Here is a 27,528-nt window from a genome sequence, read left to right on the forward strand (position 1 = left end):
ATAGATGTAGACTCACATAACTAGCTAGTTAACATAGCTGATTAATTATAGAAGTTAGGCTAGCAAGCATTTTAGCTTCGTAGCCTATGACAACAAAAACTAAAAGTGTACTGTATGACAGAGACCGTTTTGCCAACATGAAAGAGGAGGATGGCATTGGCGTTCAACTAGTCTAGAAGTAGAGTGAGTCGGCTTCCTATTTCGCAACAAAGCATCCTTCACTCATGCTGCCAAACATACCCTCGTAAAACTGACCATCCTACCGATCCTTGACTTCGGCGATGTCATCTATAAAATAGCCTCCAGCACTCTACTCAACAAATTGGATGCAGACTATCACAGTGCCATCCGTTTTGTCACCAAAGCCCCATATATCACCCATCACTGCGACCTGTACGCTATCGTTGGCTGGCCATCGCTTCATACTTGTCGCCAAACCCAATGGCTCCAGGTCATCTACAAGTCTCTGCTAGGTAAAGCCCCGCCTTATCTCATCTCACTGCTCACCATAGCAGCACCCACCCGTAGCACGCGCTCCAGCAGGTATATCTCACTGGTCACCCCCAAAGCCAATTCCTCATTTGTCCGCCTTTCCTTCCAGTTCTCTGCTGCCAATGACTGGAATGAACTGCAAAAATCACTGAAGCTGGAGACCCATATCTCCCTCACTAGCTTTAAGCACCAGCTGTCAGAACAGCTCAGAGATCACTGCACCTGTACATAGCCCATCTGTAGACAGCCCATCCAACTACCCTCATCCCCATACTGTAGTTATTTATTTATCTTGCTCCTTTGCACCCCAGTAGCTCTACTTGCACATTCATCTTCTGCACATCTACCATTCCAGTGTCTAATTGCTATATTGTAATTACTTCGCCACCATGGCCTATTTATTGCCTTACCTCCCTTATCTTACCTCATTTGCACTCACTGTATATATATTTTTATTTTTTCTACTGTATTATTGACTGTATGTTTGTTTATTCCATGTGTAACTCTGTGTTGTTGTATGTGTCGAACTGAGGTGCTTTATCTTGGCCAGGTCGCAGTTGTAAATGAGAACTTGTTCTCAACTAGCCTACCTGGTTAAATAAAGGTGAAATAAAAAATAAAATAAAAGTCAACTTGTTTTTGTTTTTTATTACTTGAGCACGAAACAAATCATTACCGTGGACAGCCACATGATATTTAGCAACAATAATTGGACTAAATAGTTTTTGGTATCTTTAAGTTTGTTTTCACGTTATTAAACTAATGATATATAGCCTAGTTGATTTGATGATGATGAAATGATGCTGGAATAGCTTTGGCAGTGCTCCTGTTGTCTTTGTGCTGACTTGCTGGTAACTCGGTGGTTCTATACTGAACAAAAATCTAAATGCAACATGCAACAATTTCAATGATTTTATACATTTAAATATATTATTATTTACAGTTCAAAAATATATTTACAGTTCATATTGACTGACTTTGTTGTCAGTAAATTGAAATAAATTAATTAGGCCCTAATCTATGGATTTCTCATGACTGGGCAGGGGCACACCCATGGGTGGGCCTGGGAGGGCATAGGCCCCCACCCACTGGGGAAGCCAGGCCCAGCCAATCAGAATGAGTTTTTCTTCAAAAAAGGGCTTTATTACAGACAGAAATACTCATCAGTTTCATCAGCTGTCCGAGTGGCTGGTCTCAGACATCCCGCAGGTGAAGAAGCTGGATGTGGAGGTCATGGGCTGGCGTGGTTACACGTGGTCTGCGGATGTAACGGCCGGTTGAAAGTATTACTACATTTTTGTAAACCACGTTGGAGGCGGCTTATGGTAGAGAAATTAACATTCAATTTTCTGGCAAAAGCTCTGGTGGACATTTGTGCAGTCAGCATGCCAATAGCAAAACTTGAGACATATGTGCTATTGTGTTGTGTGGCAAAACTGCACATTTTCAAGTGGCCTTTTATTGTCCCCAGCACAAGGTGCACCTGTGTAATGATCATGCTGTTTAATCAGCTTCTTGATATCCCACACCTGTCAGGTGGATGGATTATCTTGGCAAATGGGAAATGCTCACTAACAGGGATGTAAACATATTTGTGCACAAAATTTGAGAGAAATAAGCTTTTTGTGTGAAAGGTACATTTCTGGGATCTTTTATTTCAGCTCATGAAACCAACACTTTACATCTTGCGTTTATGTTTTTGTTCAGTATGGTTGTTTAGGAAACGGTTAAAAACATTCACTTGTTTGACCACACTGTAGGTCTAACTGTTCTTACATGCAATATTTGTTTTGTGGACTTCACCTGACAGATTGCTCTTAATTTTACTAGGCAAGTTAGTTAAGAACAAATTCTTATTTTCAACGACGGCCTAGGAACAGTGGGTTAACTGCCTGTTCAGGGGCAGAACGACAGATTTGTACCTTGTCAGCTCGGGGATTAGAATTTGCAAGGGGCAGAACGACAGATTTGTACATTGTCAGCTCAGGGATTAGAACTTGCAACCTTTCGGTTACTAGTCCAACGCTCTAACCACTAGGCTACCCTGCCGCTCTCCGGTTATGTGATTAAACAAAGGTATGTGTCATTCAATTTATTCCGCCACTGTGTGACAGTTGTCTTTTTGTTGTCTCACGGTGGCTTATGAAGGAATGCAAACAACACAATTATCACAAACTAACTTGTAATATGGCTTTTTTACTAGCTTGACTTCCCCAGTGATTTTACATAGGCACCGCTACTGCACATCTCACAAATGGAGTTCAAAACACTTGTAGAATATACACCAATGCGCATTGATGCTGTTCTGGCGGCTCATGGTGGCCCTTCTCGCAATTTAAGATGCTTTATGTAGGTGTTTTCATTATTTTTGGAAGTGGTGGCGGCAAGGTAGCCTAGTGGTTAGAGCGTTGGAAGTTCAAATCCTTAAGCTGACAAGGTACAAATCTGTCGTTCTGCCCCTGAACAGGCAGTTAATCCACTGTTCCTAGGCCATCATTGAAAATAAGAATTTGTTCTTAACTGACCTGCCTAGCTAGGTAAAGGTAAAATTAAAATAAATAAATAAATAAATGTTGAAGTTACCTGTACATTGATTTTGTAACACATTTCAATAAAGTTTTTGAATAAACATTCAAATGAATGAGTGTTCGTGGGAGTTGTGGTCCAATAGAAATTATTGACGCTTGATCTAGCGCGCACGAAACATCCAATGGACTACAACTACTCAGTCACATTTTTATTTGACCTTCAGTGGGAGGGTACAGAGCCGAATCATGCATGACAGACGGAGTTTTTACCAACGGTACAGTTTATTTACATTATACAATACATTTATGTACGTTGGTTATGCTTCTAAAGAAAATAGGCGTGGGCCTGATTTCTTTGTCTCGCTTCCGCCCGCACCCTCTGGCTTTCTGTCCGACTCCCACCCACTACCGCAAGGATTGTCCAAAACCTGACCCAGTCCCAGCAATTTTACACACTATAGGCAGTAACAAATGCGCAAAAATAATTTAAGAAATTTGTTAAATTACCCGAGATTCTCAGGTGGCCCATTATTTTAGGCTATCTGTATTACTGGGCTACAGTATACTAGTATTTGACATGGACAAGTACGGTGAAATTACTTAATTGCAATCTCAAAACCCAACAATCCAATAATCAATAGCAATGTATTACTTGAAAAAAATACGAGGAATAGAAAATATGAAATACACAAAGCAAGTAAGTAAGCAAGCATACAATATACAGGAAATATTTCAAAAGTCAGTTCAAATACCATATTTACATGTGCAGGGATACTGGAGTGATGGAGATACACATGTATAGGGGTAAGGGGACTAGGCAACAGGATATAAGAACAATAGCAGCAGCTTGTATGTGAGTGGGTGTGTAGAGTCAGTATAAATGTATGTGCATATTATGTGTGAGTGAGCAAATTATGCAGTGAGTGTTGGAGTGACAGTGAGTGTGTAGGGCCCTGTGAGTGTGCATAGAGACAGCGCAAATATTGAAATAAAAGGCCAATAAAGATACAAGGTAAAGAGTCCGTGCAGCTCTTTTTTTATAGCCATTTATCAGTTGTATTGCTTAGGGATAGAAGCTATTCAGTAGCATTTTGGTGTCAGACTTGATGCACCGGTACCTCTTGCCATGCTGCAGTAGAGAAAATGGTCTATGGCTTGGGGTCTTTGACAGTTTTCCAGGCGTACTTTTCACACCGCCTGATGTAGAGGTCCTGGATGGCAGGGAGCTCTGTCTGTACATAAACTCAACAAAAAAATAAACGTCCCTTTTTCAGGACCCTTTCTTTCAAAGATAACTCATAAAAATCCAGATAACTCCTTCATTGTAAAGTGTTTAAACACTGTTTCCCATGCTTGTTTAATGAACCATAAACAATTAATGAGCATGCACCTGTGGAACTGTCGTTAAGACACTAAGAGCTTACAGACAATAGGCAATTAAGGTCACAGTTATGAAAACCTAGGACACTAAATAGGCCTTTCTACTGACTCTGAAAACACCAAAAGAAAGATTCCCAGGGTCCCTGCTCATCTGCATGAACGTGCCTTAGGCATGCTGCAAGGAGGCATGAGGACTGAAGATGTGGCCAGGGCAATAAATTGCGATGTCCATTCTGTGAGACGCCTAAGACAGAGCTACAGGGAGACAGGATTGATCGTCCTCACAGTGGCAGACCACATGTAACAACACCTGCACAGGATCAGTACATCCGAACATCACACCTGCGGGACAGGTACAGGAACAACTGCCCGAGTTACACCAGGAATGCACAATCCCTCCTTCAGTGCTCAGACTGTCCACAATAGGCTGAGAGAGGCTGGACTGTGGGCTTGTAAGCCTGTTGTAAGGCAGGTCCTCACCAGACATCACCGGCAACAACGTGCCTATGGGCACAAACCCACCATCGCTGGACCAGACAGGACTGGCAAAAAGTGCTCTTCACTAACGAGTCACGGTTTTGTCTCACCAAGGATGATGGTCAGATTCACGTTTATCGTCGAAGGAATGAGCGTTACACAGAGGCCTGTACTCTGGAGCAGGATCGATTTGGAGGTGGAGGGTCCGTCATGGTCTGGGACGGCGTGTCACAGCATCATCGGACTGAGCTTGTTGTCATTGCAGGCAATCTCAACGCTGTGCGTTACAGGGAAGACATCCTCCTCCCTCATCTGGTACCCTTCCTGCAGGCTCATCCTGACATGACCCTCCAGCATGACAATACCATCAGCCATTATGCTCGTTCTGTGCGTGATTTCCTGCAAGACCGGAATGTCAGTGTTCTGCCATGGCCAGCGAAGAACCCAGATCTCAATCCCATTGAGCACGTCTGGGACCTGTTGGATCGGAGGGTGAGGGCTAGGGCCATTCCCAACAGAAATGTCCGGGAACTTGCAGGTGCCTTGGTGGAAGAGTGGGGTAACATCTCACAGCAAGAACTTGCAAATCTTGTGCAGTCCATGAGGAGGAGATGCACTGCAGTACTTAATGCAGCTGGTGGCCACACCAGACTGTTACCTTTGTTCAGGGACACATTCCATTTCTGTTAGTCCCATGTCTGTGGAACTTGTTCAGTTTATGTCTCAGTTGTTGAATCTTGTTATGTTCATACAAATATTTACACGTTAAGTTTGCTGAAAATAAATGCAGTTGACAGTGAGAGAACGTTTCTTTTTTTGCTGAGTTTATATCAGCCAATATGCAAGATGTAGTTTGAAGAGCGCAGAGTTGGGAAGATTTTCAGACGGAGTAAACTGTAGCCTAATCGTATTTAGGAAGTACATTTCCTTGGAAAGATGACTGCCCCGTGCTTCTCCGCCCATGCATAGGCTATATCTTTCTCTATTTAATTGAGACCACACACGCACCTAAACTCTCACGTATGGCTACTGAACTTAAAGCAACAAGAATGATGACAGCAACACTTGCTACGTTTTGCATATAGGATATAATTTAAATTTGGGAAAATATTCAGACTCCTTCCCCTTTTCCACATTTTGTTACATTACAGCCTTATTGTACAATTGATTACATTCTCTTTTTTTCTCCTCAATCTATACACAATTTACCCCAAAATTACAGATACATTATTTACATAGGTATTCAGACCCTTTGCAATAAGACTCGAAATTGAGCTCCGGTACATCCTGTTTCCATTGATCATCCTTGATGTTTCTACAACTTGATTGGAGTCACCTGTGGTAAATTAAATTGATTGGACATGATTTGGAAATGCACACACCTGTCTATATAAGGTCCCACAGTTGACAGTGAATGCCAGAGCAAAAACCAAGCCATGAGGTCGAAGGAATTGTCTGTAGAGTGCCGAGACAGGATTGTGTCGATGCACAGATCTGCGGAAGGGTACCAAAATATTTCTGCAGCATTGAAGGTCCCCTAGAACACAGTGGCCTCCGTCATTCTTAAATGGAAGAAGTTTAGAACCCCCCCCAAGACGCTTCCTAGAGCTGGCCGCCCCGCTAAACTGACCATTCGGGGGAGAAGGGCCTTCCAGAAGAACAACCATCACTGCAGCACTCCACCAATCAGGCCTTTATGGTAGAGTGGCCCGATGGAAGCCACTTCTCAGTAGGACTGGGTGATATGGCCCAAATATTATATCACGGTATTTTTTAAAATTGGATTATATTTTTTGTTTTTGAATAATAAAAGTTCTACATTTGCTTTGAGTAGTGAGTGATCCTAGAGAGGCAACACGTACAATCTAAGTGATTTCAGTGAGTCTTTCTTCTTTCTGATTGTTTTACACTGTTCAATTCAACCAAAACAAATTTCAGCACTTATCATTTCTGCATTTACTGCACTCAATTGCAGTGGTGGAAAAAGTACCCAATTGTCATACTTGAGTAAAAGTAAATATATGTTAATAGACAATTACTCAAGTGAAAGTCACCCAGTAAAATACTACATGAGTAAAAGTATTTGGTTTTAAGTATACTTAAGTGTCAAGTTAATGTAATTGATTAAATGTACTTAAGTATAAATCATTTCAAATTCCTTACATTAAGCAAACCAGATGGCACCATTCTTTTATTTACGGCTAGCCAGGGGCACACTCCAACACTGACTTAATTTATAAACAAAGCATTTGTGTTTAGTGAGTCCTCCGGAGCAGAGGCAGTAGATGACCATGGATGTTCTCTTGACAAGTGTGTGACTTGGACCATTTTCCTGTCCTGCTGAGCATTCAAAATGTAACAAGTACTTTTAGGTGTCAGGGAAAATGTATGGAGTAAAAAGTACACTATTTTCTTTAGGAATGTAGTTTAGTAAAAGTTGTCAAATAGTAAAGTACAGATACAAAAACCAGACTTAAGTAGTACTTGAAAGTATTTCTACTCAATTGGGAGAATTTCCACACTGCCACATAGCGCTCCACGATATGGGCAAATAATGAAGGATTTCTTTTTAACCGAATGTTGCAATTGTGATTTGACTTGAGAATTAGAGCAAAACTGTTGGAATCATGGAAATAGAATGACTATTCTACTGTTATAATAGTGAACACTTCAAATGCAGTGTTTGAGATGACAATTAATTAAAATGCCAGGGAGAAGTTATTGTGCCATGGTAGGAACTAAAGTGTTGATAAATGTTTCCTAGGGGACCCTATAAGCTTTGGCTACATTGCATGTTTTCTCTTAGCTACTTAATGTAGCTAACATATTCTTGCTTTGCATATTCCTCTTTGATTTAGAAGATACTGTTGCACAAACAACATGCAATTTTAGGTCTACACCATCACTGGTATTATCAGGCTGTATTAGCTAGTTAAGTTTGCTCTTACTCAGTACATTTATTTGCTAGCTATTAGCTTTAGCGGCTAACAATTAGCATCTCACAAGATTTAGGGCAACTTGCTAAGAACCTGTTTTTGCTTTGTCATTATGGGGCATTGTGTGTAGATTGAGGGGAGAAAACAATTTAATCCATTTTAGAATAAGGCTGTAACAAAATGTGGAAAAAGTCAAGGGTTCTGAATACTTTCTGAATGCACTGTAGCCTACCTTTTAGGAGGACGAGTGGCAGGCAGAGACAAATAAATCGGTAATTAATACTTGTTGAAAATGTAAACACTTGCTCACCATTGTAGCCTAATCAATGCGCGAGGTCTGCCTTTACATTTTTACATAAATTTTTTTACTGCACCTTGACTGACGTTGGTTGAGCTCCCTACACTTTCCGTTATCAATATTTATTTACAGGCACTGTAGTAAACAACAGTCTAATCATATGTAGTTAATTTCATATTTAACTGCCACTTGATTCTCCGCCCATGTAGGCAGCCTACTCTATTCCAATGAGACCAGACATACTAGGCACACTTGAATTTACATACCCAACTATAGAGGAGAGGTAGGCTACTGAAGTTGAACCAGTGAATTCTGAGTGTGTGAATAATGCAACAACAAAAAAGTGTTTTTAATACAATAGGTAGGCTTAAAATAATGCATTTAAAGCAGCAAGACAAGCATTTTCAAAAAATCTGCGGGACAATAAATATTTTAATGCCAAAGTCATCGGGTCCATCGGGAATGCAGCCCTCTACATCACACATTCAAATCATGTGGGATGGTCAGCGTTACAATGTAATCGCTTATATGTTGTAGTTTAGCTACTGTCGTAATTTTATGACTGCTAGCTAACTTTATGCCGGTGTGTTCCTTAGGTTTGTGCGGGCTCCACCACCACTGGCTTGTTGCAGCCGGATATTCCTGCTGCGGCAGTCAAAACACAAACTGACAGCACAGGTAGGCAGTTGTCAGTGACATGTACATTTAGCTGTCTTATAGTAGTTATGGGTATGGATATTAAGTTTCACACTCATTCACAAAAATTCTCTACTTCACCATCACAAGGAGATAATCTCTTCTCTCTTTTTTTTGTAGATGTCACTGACAAGATCCTGAACCTTCCCCTTGAAATGCCAGATTTCTTCCGCTTGTCAGAACTGTTCTCCTTGAAAGATCTAGTTGATGCCAGAGTTCACCTCGGCCACAAGAAAGGCTGCAGACACAGGTGTGTTGAATATGATTTCCATATTTCATCTAACAGTTGCACTATGATTTTTTTGTCAACTTGTCATTGTGCTTCACATTAGACTTATGACTGATCTACCATCTTGGATCAGACAAGTAGAATAAAGAATCTCCATTGGACAAAATGTTTGTCAGCTTTCAGATATTAGAGACAGCATTTAAGTATAAACAGACTGACGTTCTCACACAAACAATCTCTGGTTTCTCTCTCTCCTTTGCTCCCGCTCTTTCTCCCTCCCTCTCTTGTAGGCTGATGGAGGCCTACCTGTTCGGCAGTCGTCTGGACCAAGACATCATCGACCTAGACCAGACAGTGGAGCACCTCCAGAGCGCCCTAATCTTTACCGCCCACATCGCCTACCGTGGCGGTGTCATCCTCTTTGTCTCACGCCGCCTCCAGTTTGGTCACCTGGTGGAGAGCACGGCGCAAGACTGCGGAGAATATGCCCACACACGCTACTTGCAGGGCGGCCTGCTCACCAATGCACCCATCCGGTATGGCCCGGGGGTTCGGCTGCCTGACCTCATTGTCTTCTTCTCAACGCTCAACAACGTCTTCCAGCAGCACGTGGGGGTCCGCGACGCGGCCAAGATGAATATACCCACAGGACTCTAACTGCAACCCCAGCCTGGTGACTTACCCGGTGCCTGGGAATGACGACACACCAGCCGCTATGGAGTTGTACTGCCGCCTGTTCAAGATGACCATCAACCGAGCCAAGGACAAGAGGAGACAGATGGAGCTGCTGCAGGGTCGATCAGCAGTGGGCCTCACACCAGGCTAGTGAGCAGCAACAAGGGGGAATGAAGGGCCCCTGTTTGAGTTCTTTGAAAATGCATTCTTCTTTACTCCCTTGAAGTAATACCTGATCTGAAGTAACAGGATAGGTGAAATCTTTACCTTTTGGCTAAGAGAGTAGTATCTGGAGGCAAGTGTTCCACTTCTTAGTTTGCCCCAACATATGGATATCAGATTATGGATGTATGACAAAGAAGAGAAGATAGAGGATTCATTTTCAGTATTTGAACATGGACAAGGACATTACTGCTAAAATACTCTGAATACTCTATGAAGCATCATGTTTCAGCAACAGATTTGGTGATTTTGTACAGAATTGTTGCTCTTTTTCTAGATGTATCTGGAGAAACTGGTGTACAAAATGTGTAATTCTAATGTTTGTTCCATCATCAACTGATCCAGGTTTGCATGTTTCCATATTATTGCCAAGTCTCAGCTTGTTTTTCATTGGCTGGTCAAATTCAATGAAAAAATAGCATTTCTGTATCAAATGACATGATTGCACTACACTCATTCTATTTATCAAGTAAACTTTATTTTCACTAAATTTGTTTGGTCTCTTTTGTATGCATTTTTCTACATGCACACTTAGTGGATTTTAATACTGGGCTAAAATCTTAGTGTACAAGTCATGTCCAACTAGTGCAAAAAAAAAAAATATTACTTTGGCAATGACTAAATTCATCTAATTGTTGTGCCAATAAAATGTATAGCTATGGCATGTTTATTATTACATATGAAAACATGAAACTTACACCAAGCAGAGTGATCATGGTGACTCCAGTGGAAGGGTTATTGCACCCACTGTATAGCAATCAACAAATCAGATGTCTTCATCGTAGCTTCTAGTTTTGATCAACTTAAACCATGTTTCCATCCACAGTTTTTATGTGAGTAAAGTCCTGTCGTATTTAAAAATAAAAATCAGGACAGCTGTTTTGGAAACAGGAAATTTAAATTGCATTTTATGAGGACAGATCATTTGTTTGTTCAACATGGTGGGATCTTTTTGCATCTGTAAAGTTAATTATGTGTGAAATGGCAGTGGAAACACCTTTATGTGCAAATATTGATATAATAACCATCCTATTGTAGTACATTTGGAGTGGTGATAATATGGTGTGTGTTTCTCCCACTACGACTCACGAGACCATGAAGTTTATTAGGCTACAGATTAAATATAGTAAATATTGATGAACTTCACAGGATGGTGAAGGTGCACTTTGATCTTGATGCTCCTTTCCAATAAATATTGTGGGTCTTATTCTGGTGACAAGATGATTGATGCTTGACTGCTGTTTGACAAACACAGATATTCTCACTCTTATCCATAATAATCTCATGTAGATCAGGAATGGGAAACTTTAGTGGGGGTGGGGGCCACAAAAAAAACTGAACTCACCATGGGGGCTGCAGTGGCTCTGCGTACCCCACCCCTGCCCTCTCCCCTGTGAGCAAAACATTTTATAGCCCCCCTCGTGCCAACGAAGAGAAAATAATTCCTACAATTTTGCCATGGGAGGTAGAGAAAATGTTGCCATTTTAAAGCAAGTTTGCTGCAATTCTACTCATTTCGCCATGGAGAGGATAGAAATAATTGCAGTTTTACCGGTAATTTCCTACAATTCTACAATTAAAAACTGTTTGCGATCAATGGGCCACACCCTGGTCGGTAATTCGACCATGCTTACTACAAGTTTAGATAGCTGACCTCTAGACTAATTTACCAATCTAATTTACCAATCTAAATACATTTAGCGGCTGCTGATGCGCAACCAAATTTCGAAATTGCACCTTGTGTATTCTATTATGCTGACTCTCAACAGTAGGTTGAGACCCAGACAGTTCCTAAAAAATAAATACATTGGGGCCACGGCGTCAACAGCCTACCAGCACTGTGAGCTGTTGGTTGGAGCAGGGTTTCCCAAAGTCGGTCCTGTGGCTCCCCTACCCTGTGTGCACGTTTTGTTTTTTGCTCAAGCACTGCAAAGCGGATTCAAACAATCAAAGATTGATGCGTTGGTAAATTGAATCAGCTGTGTAGTGCTAGGGAAAAACACCAAACATTCACCTGGGGGCCCAGGACCGACTATGGGAACGTTGGGCTAGAGTGCACATGCCAAGGCCAGAGTAGGCATATTTGCTATTTAATTAATGCAACAGTTTTAGTGAAAAAACTATCGGTAGAGTTGAAAATGCGATGGAAACATGTTGAACTATAAGCTTTTTTTTTAGCTCTCTGATTTTGTTCCGCAAAAAGTACATTTGGTTGAAACCCCACTGGTGTGGAAAAGGCGCATATTTACTTTTTGCTTATTCTGCAGTATTCACTTAAATCTGCCGCCAATTGGACAGAAACCTAGCTCGTCGAGCTGTATGCGATTGAATGTAGTAACCACCGGGGCGGCAGGGTAGCCTAGTGGTTAGAGCGTTGGACTTGTAACCGCAAGGTTGCAAGTTCAAACCCCCGAGCTGACAAGGTACAAATCTGCTGTTCTGCCCCTGAACAGGCAGTTAACCCACTGTTCCTAGGCCGTCATTGAAAATAAGAATTTGTTCTTCACTGACTTGCTTGGGTAAAAAAAAAAATGCGTATTTGCATGCCTTAAATTGTCCTTCAAAGATTCCGTAGGTGATCCTTATAAATAGACACCACCCCGTTTTTCGTTCTCTTGTTCTCACTCAGAAGTCTGAGCATGGTGAGTAGCACATTTTGGTTTACGTGTTTTAGTTTCAGGCCAACCTACTGTAGTACATGTCAAACATGAGTATTTGAGTACTTGTTGTCTAGTGCAGCAGCGTGTGTGTGTGTGTGTATGTATGTATGTATATGTGTTTTATTTCCACTCTAAAATTGAGTTATAACCATACGCACGTGGTTCCATACTACTGTACAGACCGTTTCTGATACGGTTGGCAACGATGTTTCGGGAACGTCCTGAGAAATATTCGAAGTAACATGTTGCTGATTCAATTAACGCATGTAACTTACGTCCTATACGTTTAATTTCTAGCGGGATATGCATGCTTTTTATGCCTTTTTTTTCTTTAAAATGGCCTCTTATTAATTAAGAGGCGTTGCACGCTCGGTTTGTGGCGTTTCCGTTTTTGCGATGGCCACGTGGGCGCGAACATATTTTGTGGCTCTACATTTTATGTAGGTGTACATGTAAACTACTAAAGGGCAACTCCTCCACATTTCAACCTCATTCATTATCTCCAGCCCCAAACCAGTGTCTACATATGCGAAATCGTTACGTTTCTGTGGTTAAAAGATAAAGGTCCCAAATGCTTCTAACATCACGGTAGGCTTAGTTGTAAGAAACTGTTTATTATATATGTGAGTAGCTTTTAACCAGAGGGAGTTTATTTTCTTCCTCCCCATGATGACCTGCGAAGATCAGTGTTTGAAAATCAGTCTTCAGACTTTTTACTTTTGTCATCTGCTAAAACCTAACTGCCGTTTTCACATATGTCGACTGTTTTAGTGCTGGAGATCGTGAATATATTTGTGGCGGAGATGCTCTTTTTAAGTGTTAAGAATCATTAATGTCCTGTTTTCTCTTTTATAGTCTCCAAGGTGAAGAGTACAATGAGGAAGATTAGATGCCACCATGACCTATTGGTGTCACTGTCCAAGCAAATGGCACATGAACGTAGCAGTAAGGCCTGCCTTTTCTCCGTGAAAGAATATAGTGGTAAGCTACACCAGGTGGCATTTGGAACTCTGTCCAGTCTTAAAAAAGTAATGTGTAATTGGTCTGTGATGAGAAATCATGCACCACGCTGAACTTGTGATGGATAACCTCTACCACATTATCTGAGACCTGCACAGACATGGTTACAAATAAATGCTGGTTCATAAGGCTGGGTTGTGAATGCTTGGTTCTGGTTTCCCCGACATGGATTAAGCCTACTTCTGGGCTAAAGCTATTTCTATGGCGAATCCATATAGGCCCCTACTAACAGTTTAATGGGCTTGTTTCTCAGAAGACCTGTTTTACCAATGATACTTCTTGGTGGTTCTTGCCCTTTGTGATGTAACGGTCTACAATGCCACTGTTACAATGAGCGGGCAGACAAACTAACCAATGATGGCACGGCTGCCCTGTTCAGTGGGCATAGAACCGGCCTGATATGCCAAGGTATCATATCCTGTCCTCTCGGTGACATGACCTATTAATCGAGCACATTTGATCTTGGTGTGACTGATGCTTTAGAACAGGGTTATTGAACACTTTCTATAGGGCAGGGTTTCCCAAAATGTCCGGTTGAACCCAAGGGGTGCGCAATTTGGGTTTTGTCTAAGCACTACACAGCTGATTTAAATAATCAACTAATCATCAAGCTTTGATCATTTCAATCAGTTGTTGGTGCAAAAACCAAAACGATACCCTTCAAGGTCTGGAGCCTGCTGGTGTTCTGCTCTACCTGATAATTGTACCCTCCTGGGGTCCCAGTGATTTAGAAGAAACCAACTCAGTGGAACTGGCTTTGAGGTCTAGACTTAGGGCTGTTGCACTAGCAGCTACCTACTTGGACTAACTACTTATTATATCTACACTTTGACTATTTGTTGGCATTTTTTTTTTTTTTTCCTTGCTCGGTTTCCTTAACTGTTACCATCCTGTTGTTTTCAGATAAAGGGTGGTGCAGCACTGCTTGCTGACTTACTGGTTAGTGGGTCATGATGTGACTCCACAATGGTAAGTCCTTGCCTCAATTGGTTATGCACTGGCTAAATGTCTTGTTCTCCTAGCAATCTGCCCCTTGAGGTGTTGCAGTCCGACTGTACGTGTTGAGCCTGTGTCATGAGGGGCGGAGAGTGACAGGGCTATGTCTACGCCAAGGACCCAGAACAGTGGGTACTTGGAGTGATCATAGCGGCAACAGTGTATGCAATGTAATGCTGGTAAATGACGTGTTCATATCATACATTTAGCGTTCTGTTTTCTCTGGTTGTCCTTAGGATGTGAAGTTGCCAATGCGAAATTGGTATACCGCTGGTTGGTGTCCTAGCGGCTGTGACCTGGAAGTAGCAGAATGATTGCCGCCTTTCCTCCCTGAAAGAATGCTGTGCAGTGTGCACATAACAGCGGTAGGCAGCATCCATGGCATTTAAACTTTAGGTCTTAAAATAAATGTGTAATTGGTCTGTGATGAGAACTCATGCACCACGCTGAACTTGTGATGGATAACCTCTACCACATAATCTGAGACCTGCAGAGACATGGTTACAAATAAATGCTGGTTCATAAGGCTGGGTTGTGAATGATTGGTTCTGGTTTCCCAGACATGGATTAAGCGTACTTCTGGGCTAAAGCAATTTCATTGGAGAATCCATATTCCATACCCCTAACAGTTTAATTGGCTTGTTTTTCAGAAGACCAGTTACTAATGGTACTTCTTGGTGGTTCTTGCCCTCTGCAATGCCACTGTGACAATGAGCGGGCAGACTGAAACTAACCAATGATGGCATGGCTGTCCTGTTCAGTGGACATGGAACTGGGCCTAATTGGCCCAGGTATCCATCCCCCTCACCGGGAGGAAAGGATGTGTCTATGACCTATTAATCATGCACATTTGTGCTTGATATGGCTGATGCTTTAGAACAGGAGCATTCAACCCTTGTCCTACGACAGGGTTTCCCAAAAGGTCCTCTTGACCCCGAGGGGTGCACGTTTTGCTTTTGTCAAAGCACTGCACAGCTGATTTAAATCAACTAATCAAGCTTTGATCACTTTAATCAGTTGTGTTGGTGCAAAATCCAAAACGCTACCCTTCGAGGCCTGGAGCCTGCTGGGGTTCTGTCCTACCTGATAATTGCACCCACCTTGGGTCCCAGTTTTAAATCAGTCCCCGGTTTAGAGTAAAACTCAGTGGAACTGGCTTTGAGGTCTGAGGGCTGTTGCACTAGCAGCGATCTACTTGGATTAACTTAATAGATCTACACTTTGACTATTTGTTGGTTTTGTTTCGTAACTGTTACCATCTTGTTATTTTCAGATAAAGGATGGTCTGGAGGTGCAGCAGTGCTGACCTACTGGTTATAGTGGGTCATGATGAGGCGCCACAAGCCACGGTAAGTCCTTGCTGAGTTTGGTTATGCACTGGCTAAATGTCTTGTTCTCCTAGCAATCTGCCCCTTGAGGTGTTGCAGTCCGACTGTACGTGTTGAGCCTGTGTCATGAGGGGCGGAGAGTGACAGGGCTATGTCTACGCCAAGGACCCAGAACAGTGGGTACTTGGAGTGATCATAGCGCCAACATTGGCAGCAGTATATGAAATGTAATGCAGGTAAATGACCGGGGTTTATATCATACATGTAACGTTCAGTTTTCTCTGGTTGTCCTTCGGCTGTGAAGCTGCCAATGAGAAGTTGGTATTTTGGTGTCCTAGCAGATGTAACCTGGAAGTAGCAGAATAATTGCCGCCTTTCCTCCCTGAAAGAATGCTGTGCACAGAACGGTAAGCAACATCCATGGCATTTTAACTTTAAGTCTTAAAAGAAAATGTTTAATGAGAAATCATTCACCACGCTGAACTTGTGATGGATAACCTCTATACCACATTATCTGAGACCTGCAGAGACATAGTTACAAATTCACACAAGGCTTGTTAATGTTACACTGAGCAAATGAACGGGTTGGTTTCATGAGCTGAAATAAAAGTTCGCAGAAATCTTCCATGCGCACAAGAACCTTATTTCTCAAATGTTTTGCACAAACTTGTTTATACCTGTTAGTGAGCATTTTCCTTTGCCAAGATGATCCATCCACCTGATATGTGACATAAGCTTCTTTATTAAACAGCATGATCATTACACAGGTACACCTTGTGCTGTGAAAAAAATATGCCGTTTTGTCAACACAATGCCACAGATCTCTCATGTTGAGGGAGCGCAATTAGCATGCCGACTGCAGGAATGTCAACCAGAGCTGTTGCCAGATTTGGATTTTAATTTCTCTACCATAAGCAGCATCCCAACATTTTAGAATTTGTCAGGACTTCCATATTTTCACCTATACGATCTGAGACCGCTACCCGGACAGCTGAAACTGGGTTTGCTCAACATTCAGTTCTGCATGGACTGTCATACAGTCTCAGGACACTTGGGTGTCTTGACCTGACTATGCTCACCTTTGTTGGAGTGTGCCCTTCACAGGTGTATCCCAGTTTCAACTGTACCGGGTAGATGGCAGGCAGCGTCCAGTGTTGTGGGTGCGCAGTTTGCTGATGTCAAAGTTGCGAAGAGTGCCCTATGGTGGCAGTGGTGTTACGATATGGGCAGGCATAAGCAATGGCCAACTACATACAAATTGCCGTCGATAATATGTAATTGTGTTTTGAGGTTCCGTGATGAGATCCTGAGGCCTGTTGTGCCGCCATCTGTCTCACCTCGTGTTTCAGCGCTAATCCATGGCCCTATGTTGTAATGATCTGTACAAAATTCCTGTGAGCTGAAATGTCCTGTTTCTTCCATGGCTTACATACAGAGCATGTTTATGATGCTTTGTATGATTGTGTGTTCCTGCAATATCCATCCACTTCGAACAGGCCACACTCACCTCATCTGCTCAACTCTATGCGAAGGAGATGTTGTGATGCCTGAGGTAAATGGTTGTTGCACGAGCCTTTATCTGTGACAAATCTATTCCCTGTCATGTGAAATCTATAGATTAGGGCCTACTGGATTTAGTACCATAGCCTGATTTTCCTTGACTTAACTTTGAAAATTTGAAATTAGTTCGGTATAGATTAAACCTACTAATGGACTAAAGCTCTTTCAATGGAGAATCCATGTAGGCACCAATAGGTTTGTTTTTCAGCACATGTATTAATGGTGTTTCCTACCTCTTGATGTACTTGTGGCTCCAATTGCATGATAAACTGACCCACAATGACTTAACTGCCCGCTTTAGTGGGAAGCAGGTATGGCACAGTCTCAGGTACCCAGACCCTCGCCAGGAGGGCAAAGTGTCCTAACCTATTAATCACGCACGTTTGGTGCAATACTCAAGAACTAGCATCAATGTATTTGGACCCACTACTTAATGTGTATGCTGTTGCCTTGATATGTTGCTCTTCAAACTTACCTGTTACATCTTTATTTTCAGAGTCTGACAGTGTGGGGTTGACATGGCGCCACAGGTCATTGTAAGTCTGCCTCATTTGGTTACACACTGGCTAAATGTATATTGGTCTCATCGAAATCTGCCCCTTGAGGTGTTGCAGTCCGACTATGTGTTGAGCCTGTGTCATGAGGGGCGGAGAGTAACCGGGCTACGTCTACGCCAAGGACCCAGGACAGTGGGTACTTTGCATGACTATGGCGCCGATATTGGGACCCATTTTAGACCAGCAGACAAATGTCAACTTCTAGTGCTTGAACAGGTGGCCGAGTGCTTGATTTAAGCTCCCTCGGTAGTTTAGCTTGTTTTGCCAAAACCACTTATTACTGACTGGTAATTGCCATTGGGCCAATACTTAGTTGATTCAACTAACCTGAGGTTTTATGACTTGGTCACTTTTTTTAAAGGGTTGCCAGGTTTTTTATATTATTCTCACCAATTTCCTGATTTGATCGATGGGACAGGTGCTGAAGAACGACTGAAGATTGGCCTGTTGAAGATGAAAGGTGGCAGTACCTTAGAAGAAAGCAGATTGTTCAGTTGCCAGTCCTAGACTAGGGTGCCATCTGATTGTGTATGCAGCTGCCACTATTATAGCCGTTAGATGCCGTTAATCACAGCAAGCTCAGTTTTAGTTTCTGGTTATCACGTGAAAACCCTTTACTCTGGGTGACCTAGGTGAAATTGGCTCAACAAATATTAATTAAACATACCTGCCCTGTTCGATTTGAATAAATGTATTGCTTTCAAGATAATTAAAATAAACTCAAGCTGATCTCAGTGGCTGTTTGATTTTTTTTTTTTTAAGCATTTCTTCAGATGCCCTTCACTGACAACTACAGAGAACTGAATGTTGAGTGAAGTCACAGGTCTGCTGGAATGGATGGACAAACTACACAATGGTAACCGGATTAATCGGCATTTTTGGACACCGATCATGGCCGATGCGATTGCAGCAAGGAGCTAGCATTAAACGCGTCCGTTTTATAAATCTTAACATTGTCACTAGTTAACTACACATGGTTATTTCCAGCTTGTCCTGCGTTGCCTGTTAAATCATTGAAATTTAGCCTACTTTTGATTTTATAAGCGTATTTGTGAAAAGCACTTGTGTACCTAACCATAAACACCTTTAAATCAATACAAGTATGTATTTGACATCAATATTTGGTTTATTGCCTGCAAACATGAATTTCTTAATTAGGGAAATTGTCACTAACGGAGTCAAGGTATATGCAGCAGTTGCAAACTGTGAAGACTGCTGTCTCTGTTAGGAAGAAAAACTTCACCAAACGGGATGATTTAATAAAAGCGCATTTGTGAAAATAAGCACAATCATACCTACCTATAAACATCAATACACATCTACTTAAAAGCGGTTCATGTTAGCGGGGAATTGTCACTTGCGTTCATTGCACTCGGTATTTTCAAGTTTGAGCTAATTGTGATTCAATCGTTGACGTCACTCGCTTTGAAACCCTAGCGCTGCTTCGAGGGTGGCTGTGTTCCTGGTTCAAGCCCAGGTAGGGGTGAGGAGAGGGACGGAAGCTATGCTGTTACACTGGCAATAAAGTGCCTATAAGAACATCCAATAATCAATGGTGTAGAGAGAGTCCTATAACCTCAACCTAAAACTTCTTACCTGGGAATATTGAAGACTCGTTCTGAGCAAGGAACTTAAACGTTAGCTTTTTAACATGGGACTTATTGCATAATTTAAACTAAATTGAACATGTTTCATTAGAGGCTAAATGGATTCATGTAACAAGTATTCATTCAGTATTGGTGTCATTGTCATTACAAATACTTAATTTTTTTTTTTAACGTTGGCTGATCTAAACAGGATGGCTTTCAAAGTTCCCCATAAGTGGCTGTATATTGGCCATTGTTTGGAGTGCAGTCTACTTGTTCCAGATTGGTTACGGGATCTTCCCATGAGAAATCCTTTTTTATGCCTCTAGCTGTCTGAGTGGATCATATTCCGGACAGGAAATGCATTAAAACTCACCATACAGTTACATCAGATTTTTTTCATGGCACTAGTTTATTAAGTACGACTTCTCTTAAGTAGAGTTTAAAATGACCGTCGCAAGGCCCAGAGCATACATCAACCTTCCAATTTAAGTTTTCAGCATGGCTCTAAGAAAAGTACAAGTACCTCTAGAGTAAATGACGTAGAGTTTGGACATGCTTCCCTTATCGGCAGGTCCTGTAGTTTTGCCCTGGTTGAAGTTCTATTGGGGGAACTTCAGGGTTGTATTCATCAGGGCACGCTATCAACATTAAGAATTTGACTTATGTACAATGACAGCCGACATGGGCCGATTGTGCACTGCCCTATGGGACTCCAACCCTGTTGCGCCACTCAGGAGCGCAGCGTTCCTGACTAGATGTAACAGTAAACAAATCCAGGACACGCCAGGCAAAAACAAGGTGGCTGGGTGTGCGTATAATGCTAATGTCCAACTACTTAGCATAACTGCCACCTAGCTAACATTGGACTCAAATTGAAATTTGTAACATGAAATAGATGGACATCCACAAATTAATGTTAGGTCTACCCGAGTCAAGTTCTCTAATGAATATGACCCAGGTCTGAGCCAGGATCCTAGTATCTCTGGTCCTCAGGAGTACTGTGTGTTGGAGATGGTCTTCCACAGCAGGGTCTTGAGGTTGTTGAGGACCAGTGAGTGGTGCACCTCCATCTGGCTAGCCAGGCTGCTGAGCGTCACACAGGTGCTGAGCTGCTTCTCCAGGTCTGTACGGAGGTCCTGGGGCGCCCCGAACAGCAGGTAGTCTTGTAGCAGCACACACACCTTGGCCAGGTTGGGCTGGATCACTTCCGTGTTACACTGCTTCACCAACCGATCGCAGGTGGCCGTGCAGTCACTCCCAAAGGTGCAGTCAGCGTTGGTCTCGCAGTGACGCCCCCGCAGGAACTCCCGGACTGCCGTCTCAGACGCCACACTGCGCAGGTCGGCCATCTTGCAGTCGTACTTGAAGTTGTAGCCCACATGGCGCGGGCTGGCATCACACATCAGGAAGCTGCCATATGCCCCGTGGAACACCTGTTGATAATGTGGTATATAATTAGTTAACTATGAATCACACATTAACTGACCTTTTTCTAATCCCAATGATTGTATTTAGTCCCTGTAATTGTCTGTCCTTTGTCTATGTTTTATGCATGCACAAAGCTGCAAAACAAAATGTCATGGGGATAATAGAGTGGTCGCATCCGAATACCTATTCTAAATAGACTGTTTGAGTATGTGAAAATCGAGTATACTTTAAAATGCCAGATGTCATACTGATTTCGGCTATGACAACAGTTGATCAATAAGATATGGGGATGCGCTACTGAAATCATCGAATAACAGTAAACAACGCAATTGCGCATTACCAGTATGCGAAAATAGAAAGCTTCATAGTATGTGAATTTTTGAAAATGGAGTATGGTTTAAATGCCCGGATGTATACTAATTTCGGCTCTTCATCTGGTAAAATAAACTCAGCAAAACAAGACACGTCTCATTCAGGATCCGGTCTTTCAAAGATAATTTGTAAAAATCCAAATAACTTCACAGATCTTCATTGGAAAGGGTTTAAACACTTCCCGTGCTTGTTCAATGAACCATAAACAGTGAACATGCACCTGTGGAAAAGTCGTTAAGACATTAACAGCTTATGGAAGGTAGGCAATCAAGGTCACAGGTATGACAACTTAGGACACTATAAAGAGGCCTTTCTACTGACTGGGGTGGTGTGTCACAGCATCATCGGACTGAGCTTGTTGTCATTGCAGGCAATCTCAACGCTGTGCGTTACAGGGAAGACATCCTCCTCCCTCATGTGGTACCCTTCCTGCAGGCTCATCCTGACATGACCCTCCAGCATGACAATGCCACCAGCCATACTGCTCGTTCTGTGCGTGATTCCCTGCGAGACCGGAATGTCAGTGTTCTGCCATGGCCAGCGATGAGCCCAGATCTCAATCCCATTGAGCATGTCTGGGACCTGTTGGATCGGAGTGTGAGGGCTAGGGCCATTCCCCCCAGAAATGTCCGAAAACTTGCAGGTGGCATGGTGGAAGAGTGGAGTAACATCTCACAGCAAGAACTGGAAAATCTGGTGCAGACCATGAGGAGGAGATGCACTGCAGTACTTAGTATCTGGTGTGGCCACCAGTTGCATTGACTGTTACTTTTGATTTTGACCCCCCCCTTGTTCAGGGACACATTATTCCATTTCTGTTAGTCACATGTCTGTGGAACTTGTTCAGTTTGTCTCATTTGTTGAATCTTATGTTCCTACAAATATTTACACATGTTAAGTTTGCTGAAAATAAACGCAGTTGACAGTGAGAGAACATCTCTTTTTTTGCTGAATTTATGATGCATAATGCATTGGAAGAGGTGGACGGTGAATTATAGGCGCTGGTTCTCTTCAAGTAGCCAAACAACAAAACTAGGCTACTTAATTGGGAAGCTTCTACGGTGGTGTTCAAATGTAAGTGAAGTCGTTTTTGTTCTGCTTTAAAAAATGATCATGAGTATTGCATCCTAGGCAACATCTTTGAAAAGTCTTTAAAAATGTTTCATCCATAGTAGATTCTGTTCTCCCATTTAAGTGTTTCTTGGCCTTTGTCGTAGCTTTTAAACTAAACACTAGACCATCTTTTGATTTCTGAATGTGTTGGCACTGGGCACTCAGGATGTGGCTTCCTTATGTTAATCAGGCCTTTTGATTTGAACATATGGATTGTTTTTGCTTTGTAGGCTACTTATACTGAACAAAACATATAAAAAGGCCCTAATCTATGGATTTCACATGACTGGGATTACAGATATGTGACCCGTTTCAGGAAAGTAGAGGGTCACTTGTATGCCATCTGTAAATAAAATTGTCAAATTAAGCCACAGAAAAAGTGAGCAACCTTCCTGCTAGCCATGATTGGCTGAGATAATGAGTGGGCTGGACATGCTGAGAGAGGAGTTTGGATTGGTCTGCCATTATAGCACACTTCTATTTGAGCTGGTCAGTATGTGTAGGTAATCATGTCTTAAAGTGGCTTTTTATGAAATATATCGCGTAGTAAAACAAAAAAGACTCCTATGCAAGTATCCATTTCTATAGAATGTCACTGCAACAACTATTTCAGAGCACTCTCGTCAGTGTGCCAGAGCGCAGAAAAAATGATGAATTTACGAAGACTCAACACCGGTTGAATATCGCTGGTGTCAGTAAATATTGGCAAAAAAAGCGTAATTAAATTGTTGCCAGGAGCACAGTTAGTCACCAACGCTTTGGATGACATGAAAATAGCCTAACCAGCTCTGCTAGGGCGAGTAAAATGGTCAGAGTTTGGATGGGGGCTAAAGCTTAATATGATTCTTATGGCATTGCACACGGTCAGTGTGAACCAGAGTGACTTGACACAACGGGCCATTGATCACAGATACCTTAAAAACAAAAAAAGTAGGGGCGCGGATCAGAAAACCAGTCAGTATCTGGTGTGACCGCCATTTGCCTCATGCAGTGCGACATCTCCTTAGCATTGAATTCATCAGGCCGTTGTTTGTGGCCTGTGGAATGTTGTCCCACTCCACTCCAATGGCTGTGCGAAGTTGCTGGATATTGTCAGGAACTGGAACACACTGTCGTACACGTCGATCCAGAGCATCCCAAATGTGCTCAATGAGTGACATGTCTGGTGAGTATGCAGGCCATGGAAGAACTGACATTTTCTATGCGACATGGGGCCATGATTTTATCAGGCTGAAACATGATGGCAGCGGATGAATGGCACGACAATGGGCCTCATGACCTTGTCACTTTATCTCTGTGCATTCAAATTGCCATTGATAACATGCAATTGTGTTAGATGTCCGTAACTTATGCCTGCCCATACTGTAACCACACCGTCACCAAGGGTCACTCTGTTCATAATGTTCACATCAGCAAATCGCTCGCCCACATGACACCATACACGTTGTCTGCGGTTGTGAGGCCGGTTGGACGTACTGCCAAATTCTCTAAAACGACGGAGGCGGATTATGGTAGAGAAATGAACAATCAATTCTCTAGCAACAGCTCTGGTGACATGCTGACTGCAGGAATGTCCAAGTGCACACTCCTTCAAAACTTGAGACATTTATGGCATTGTGTTGTGACACAACTTCACATTTTAGAGTTGCCTTTTAATTGTCCCTAGCACAAGGTGCACCTGTGTAATGATCATGCTCTTTATTCAGCCGTTGCATACTGCATACCTTGTACTAAATGGTACGTGCTAAATAGTATGCAACGTTGAGTACATGGTATGTAATACGGTATATGGGCATTCAGACACGGTCAGTATCTTATCTTTACCTCTTCTATGAACTCCAGCAGGCCGATGGTGATGCGGGCCCTCCGGGGCCACGCCGGGGCCAGCCACTGGTTCATGCTGGAGCTTAGGGCCTCCGGGACTAACGCTTGCAGGTAGCTGGGGACCGCCAGCCTGTAGAGGGAGCTGTGAATTGAATGTTATTTTGGGTAAAAAAATAAAAATTGACACACACACACACACACACAGTACCAGTCAAAAGTTTGGACACACCTACTCATTCAAGGGTTTTTCCTTATTTTGACCATTTTCATCATTGTAGAATACTGAAGACATAAACTATGAAATAACACATATGGAATCATGTAGTAACCCCTGCAAAAAAAGTGTTAAATCAAAATATATTTTATATTTGAGAAACTTCAAAGTAGCCACCCTTGGACTCGATGACGGCCTTGCACACTTTTCGAATTATCTCAAACAGTTTCATGAGGTAGTCACCTGAAATGCACTTGAATTAACATAACATATTTACAATGACAGCCTAGGAACAGGGGGTTAACTGCCTTGTTCAGGGGCACAACGGATTTTTACCTTGTCAGCTCGGGATTCGATCCACCAACCTTTCGGTTGCTGGCCCAACGCTTGAACTACTAGGCTACCTACCGGGTTGTATACAGAAGATATCCCTATTTGGTAAAATACCAAGTCCATATTATGGCAAGAACAGCTCAAATAAGCAAAGAGAAACAACATTCCATCATTACTTTAAGACATGAAGGTCAGTCAATCCGGAACATTTCAAGAACTTTGAAGGTTTCCTCAAGTGCAGTCGCAAAAACCATCAAGCGCTATGATGAAAGTGGCTCTCATGAGGACCGCTACAGGAAAGGAAGACCCAGTGTTACCTCTGCTGCTGAGGATAAGTTCATTAGAGTTACCAGCCTCAGAAATCAGCAATTAACTACACCTCAGATTGCAGCCCAAATGCTTCATAGAGTTCAAGTAAAAGACACATCAACATCAACTGTTCAGGGGAGACTGCGTGAAATCAGGCCTTCATGGTCGAATTTCTGCAAAGAAACCACTACTAAAGGACACCAATAATAAGAAGAGACTTGCTTGGGCCAAGAAACACAAGCAATGGACATTAGACAGGTGGAAATCTGTCCTTTGGTCTGATGAGTACAAATTTTGGTTCCAACCGCCGTGTCTTTGTGAGACGCAGAGTTGGTGAACGGATGATCTCTGCTACACTCGCAATAACATCTGCTAACCATGTGTATGTGAACAATAACATTTTATTTTATTTGTGTGGTTCCCACCGTGAAGCATTGGGGAGAAGGTGTGATGTTGTGGGGGTGCTTTGCTGGTGACACTTATTTAGAATTCAAAGCACACTTAACCAGCATGGCTACCACAGCATTCTGCAGCGATGCAGCATCCCATCTGGTTTGCACTTAGTGGGACTATCATTTGTTTTTTGTTTACAAGCAAATGTCAAGTTGGAGTGATGCATGCACATCCTTACACCAAAGCTCTAGCACGGTAGCTAACTGATGTCGGGACCTTGATAAACTTAGCAGTGAGTTAGTGATGACCATGAGAACACGCAAGTCTGATGGCTATGTTCAACAGGTATATTATTCTTCAGGCTTTATCAAGCTCTATTTGTGATATTGCACCTTGCTAATTTGCTCAGTAATCCATCCTCCGATGACATCGGTGATGTATGTAGACAATAACCATCAGATAACCATCTGACTACGTGTTTGTTATCTTGCGCGAGCTGCATTTGAAGTCAGAGGATTCTGTATCCACTCCCATGAATGTAAACTAAACCCTTTCTGATTCGAAACGGCGAGTGCAATTTTTTGATGATGCGGCCAGGAAATGGGTCTACATAAACAAGACGTGCACTTGATCCCAGAGGATATCACTTGAAAGCATAAATTAAAACATAAATTGGACTGACTTGTTGGTCACAAAGCCAAGAGAAAACCGGAACAATATTTGTTGCATTGTAATAAAGCATTCTGATTCCTAAGTGGTCCTCACCTGTGGCTCACGCGCTCAGTAACGTACAGATCCCCGCAGAAGCCCAACAGTTTAGGGGTATGCTCCTTCTCCTGCAGAGCCACCATCAGCAAGAACTCGTTAATCTGGAGGAGAGCCCACACAGACTTGGCTTCGGCCAGGGACACCTTGCTGTCCTTGTTGACGTCAGCCAGGGTGATGACACGCCCTACCAAGGTGGTGAGAGAGGGCTGCTCCCCTAGGTTAGACTGCAGGGAGGATGGAGAGAAGAAAATATGAAGTGAGTAAATGTTTACAGGTGACAGTAAAATTTCAAACCTTGCATAGCTAATGTTATACTTTCCGTCAACTACGAAAGGGGGGTAAGTATCAGCCAGTTAAGACTAGAAAACAAGTTTAAATATACACTGAATGTACAAAAATTACAAACACCTTCCTAATATTGAGTTGCACCCCGTTTTGCCCTCAGAACTTTCTCAATTCATCGGGGCATGGACTCTACAAGGTGTCGAAAGCGTTCCACAAGGATGCTGGCCCATGTAGACTGCAATGCTTCCCACAGTTGTGTCAAGTTGGCTGGATATCTTTTGGGTGGTGAACCATTCTTGATACACACAGGAAACTTTTGAGTGTGAAAAACCCAGCAACATTGCAGTTCTTGACACAAAACGGTGCGCCTGGCACCTACTACCATACCCCGTTCAAAGGCACTTAAATATTTTGTCTTTCCCATTCACTCTCTGAATGACACATATACAATCCTTGTCTCAACTGTCAAGGCTTAAAAATCATTGAACCCGTCTCCTCCCCTTCATCTACACTGACTGAAGTGGATTAAACAAGTGACATCAATAAAGGGATCAGAGCTTTCACCTGGCCAGTCTGTCATAGAAAGAGCAGGTGTTCCTAATGTTTTATACACTCATTGTATATAATGCTATGTAAAGAGAGAAACTAAACATGTCACTTTTTAGTTCATATAGTCATACACACTATAATAAAAACAAGACTGTGGCATGATTGAAATGTGCTGGATTTCTTCCATGTGACTTCCATTAGATAATTGGCAGGGGGTGACACTAATATGATTCGATCTCACTACAGTTGAGTGGAGCCATTGTGCTGACTGTTATTTCAGCACCTTGTCTTGCGCTA

At 42.4% G+C, this 27,528-nt stretch overlaps 1 protein-coding gene, 1 long non-coding RNA gene, 3 other non-coding genes and 1 pseudogene across 10 annotated transcripts in view; 5 read left to right on the forward strand and 1 right to left on the reverse strand.

Moving 5' to 3' along the window:
* The first annotated feature begins 7,618 nt into the window (after window positions 1-7,618).
* Window positions 7,619-10,423, forward strand: LOC112230492 (annotated as a pseudogene).
* A 2,013-nt stretch (window positions 10,424-12,436) lies between these two features.
* Window positions 12,437-18,788, forward strand: LOC112230898. 6 transcript variants are annotated; one of them, XR_002950389.2, is made up of 8 exons: window positions 12,438-12,575; window positions 13,449-13,574; window positions 14,517-14,582; window positions 14,846-14,974; window positions 15,883-15,958; window positions 16,242-16,344; window positions 17,434-17,489; window positions 17,994-18,788. It is a non-coding gene; the product is annotated as an uncharacterized LOC112230898 (long non-coding RNA). The 6 variants fall into 6 exon arrangements; XR_006080670.1 differs by having other exon boundaries at window positions 12,437-12,575; window positions 16,242-17,489; XR_002950387.2 differs by having other exon boundaries at window positions 17,434-18,788.
* On the forward strand, window positions 14,639-14,770 carry LOC112231520. The gene has a single exon (XR_002950480.1). It is a non-coding gene; the product is annotated as a small nucleolar RNA SNORA17 (small nucleolar RNA).
* Window positions 16,015-16,146, forward strand: LOC112231518. The gene has a single exon (XR_002950478.1). It is a non-coding gene; the product is annotated as a small nucleolar RNA SNORA17 (small nucleolar RNA).
* LOC112231519 lies at window positions 18,090-18,219 on the forward strand. The gene has a single exon (XR_002950479.2). It is a non-coding gene; the product is annotated as a small nucleolar RNA SNORA17 (small nucleolar RNA).
* A 504-nt stretch (window positions 18,789-19,292) lies between the features above and the next one.
* Window positions 19,293-27,528, reverse strand: part of LOC112230896 (divergent protein kinase domain 1B) — a 32,451-nt gene continuing 24,215 nt past the window's right edge. Inside the window, exons 5-7 of the mRNA XM_024397260.2 lie at window positions 26,395-26,621; window positions 24,381-24,522; window positions 19,293-21,076 (exon numbers count right to left, since the gene is read on the reverse strand). Of these exons, the coding sequence (XP_024253028.1) occupies window positions 20,633-21,076; window positions 24,381-24,522; window positions 26,395-26,621 (813 nt within the window). The 3' untranslated portion in view covers window positions 19,293-20,632. The remainder of the gene's footprint in view (window positions 21,077-24,380; window positions 24,523-26,394; window positions 26,622-27,528) is intronic.

This window comes from Oncorhynchus tshawytscha, linkage group LG33 (assembly GCF_018296145.1).
Source record: "Oncorhynchus tshawytscha isolate Ot180627B linkage group LG33, Otsh_v2.0, whole genome shotgun sequence".
Classification (NCBI taxonomy): Eukaryota; Metazoa; Chordata; class Actinopteri; order Salmoniformes; family Salmonidae; genus Oncorhynchus; species Oncorhynchus tshawytscha.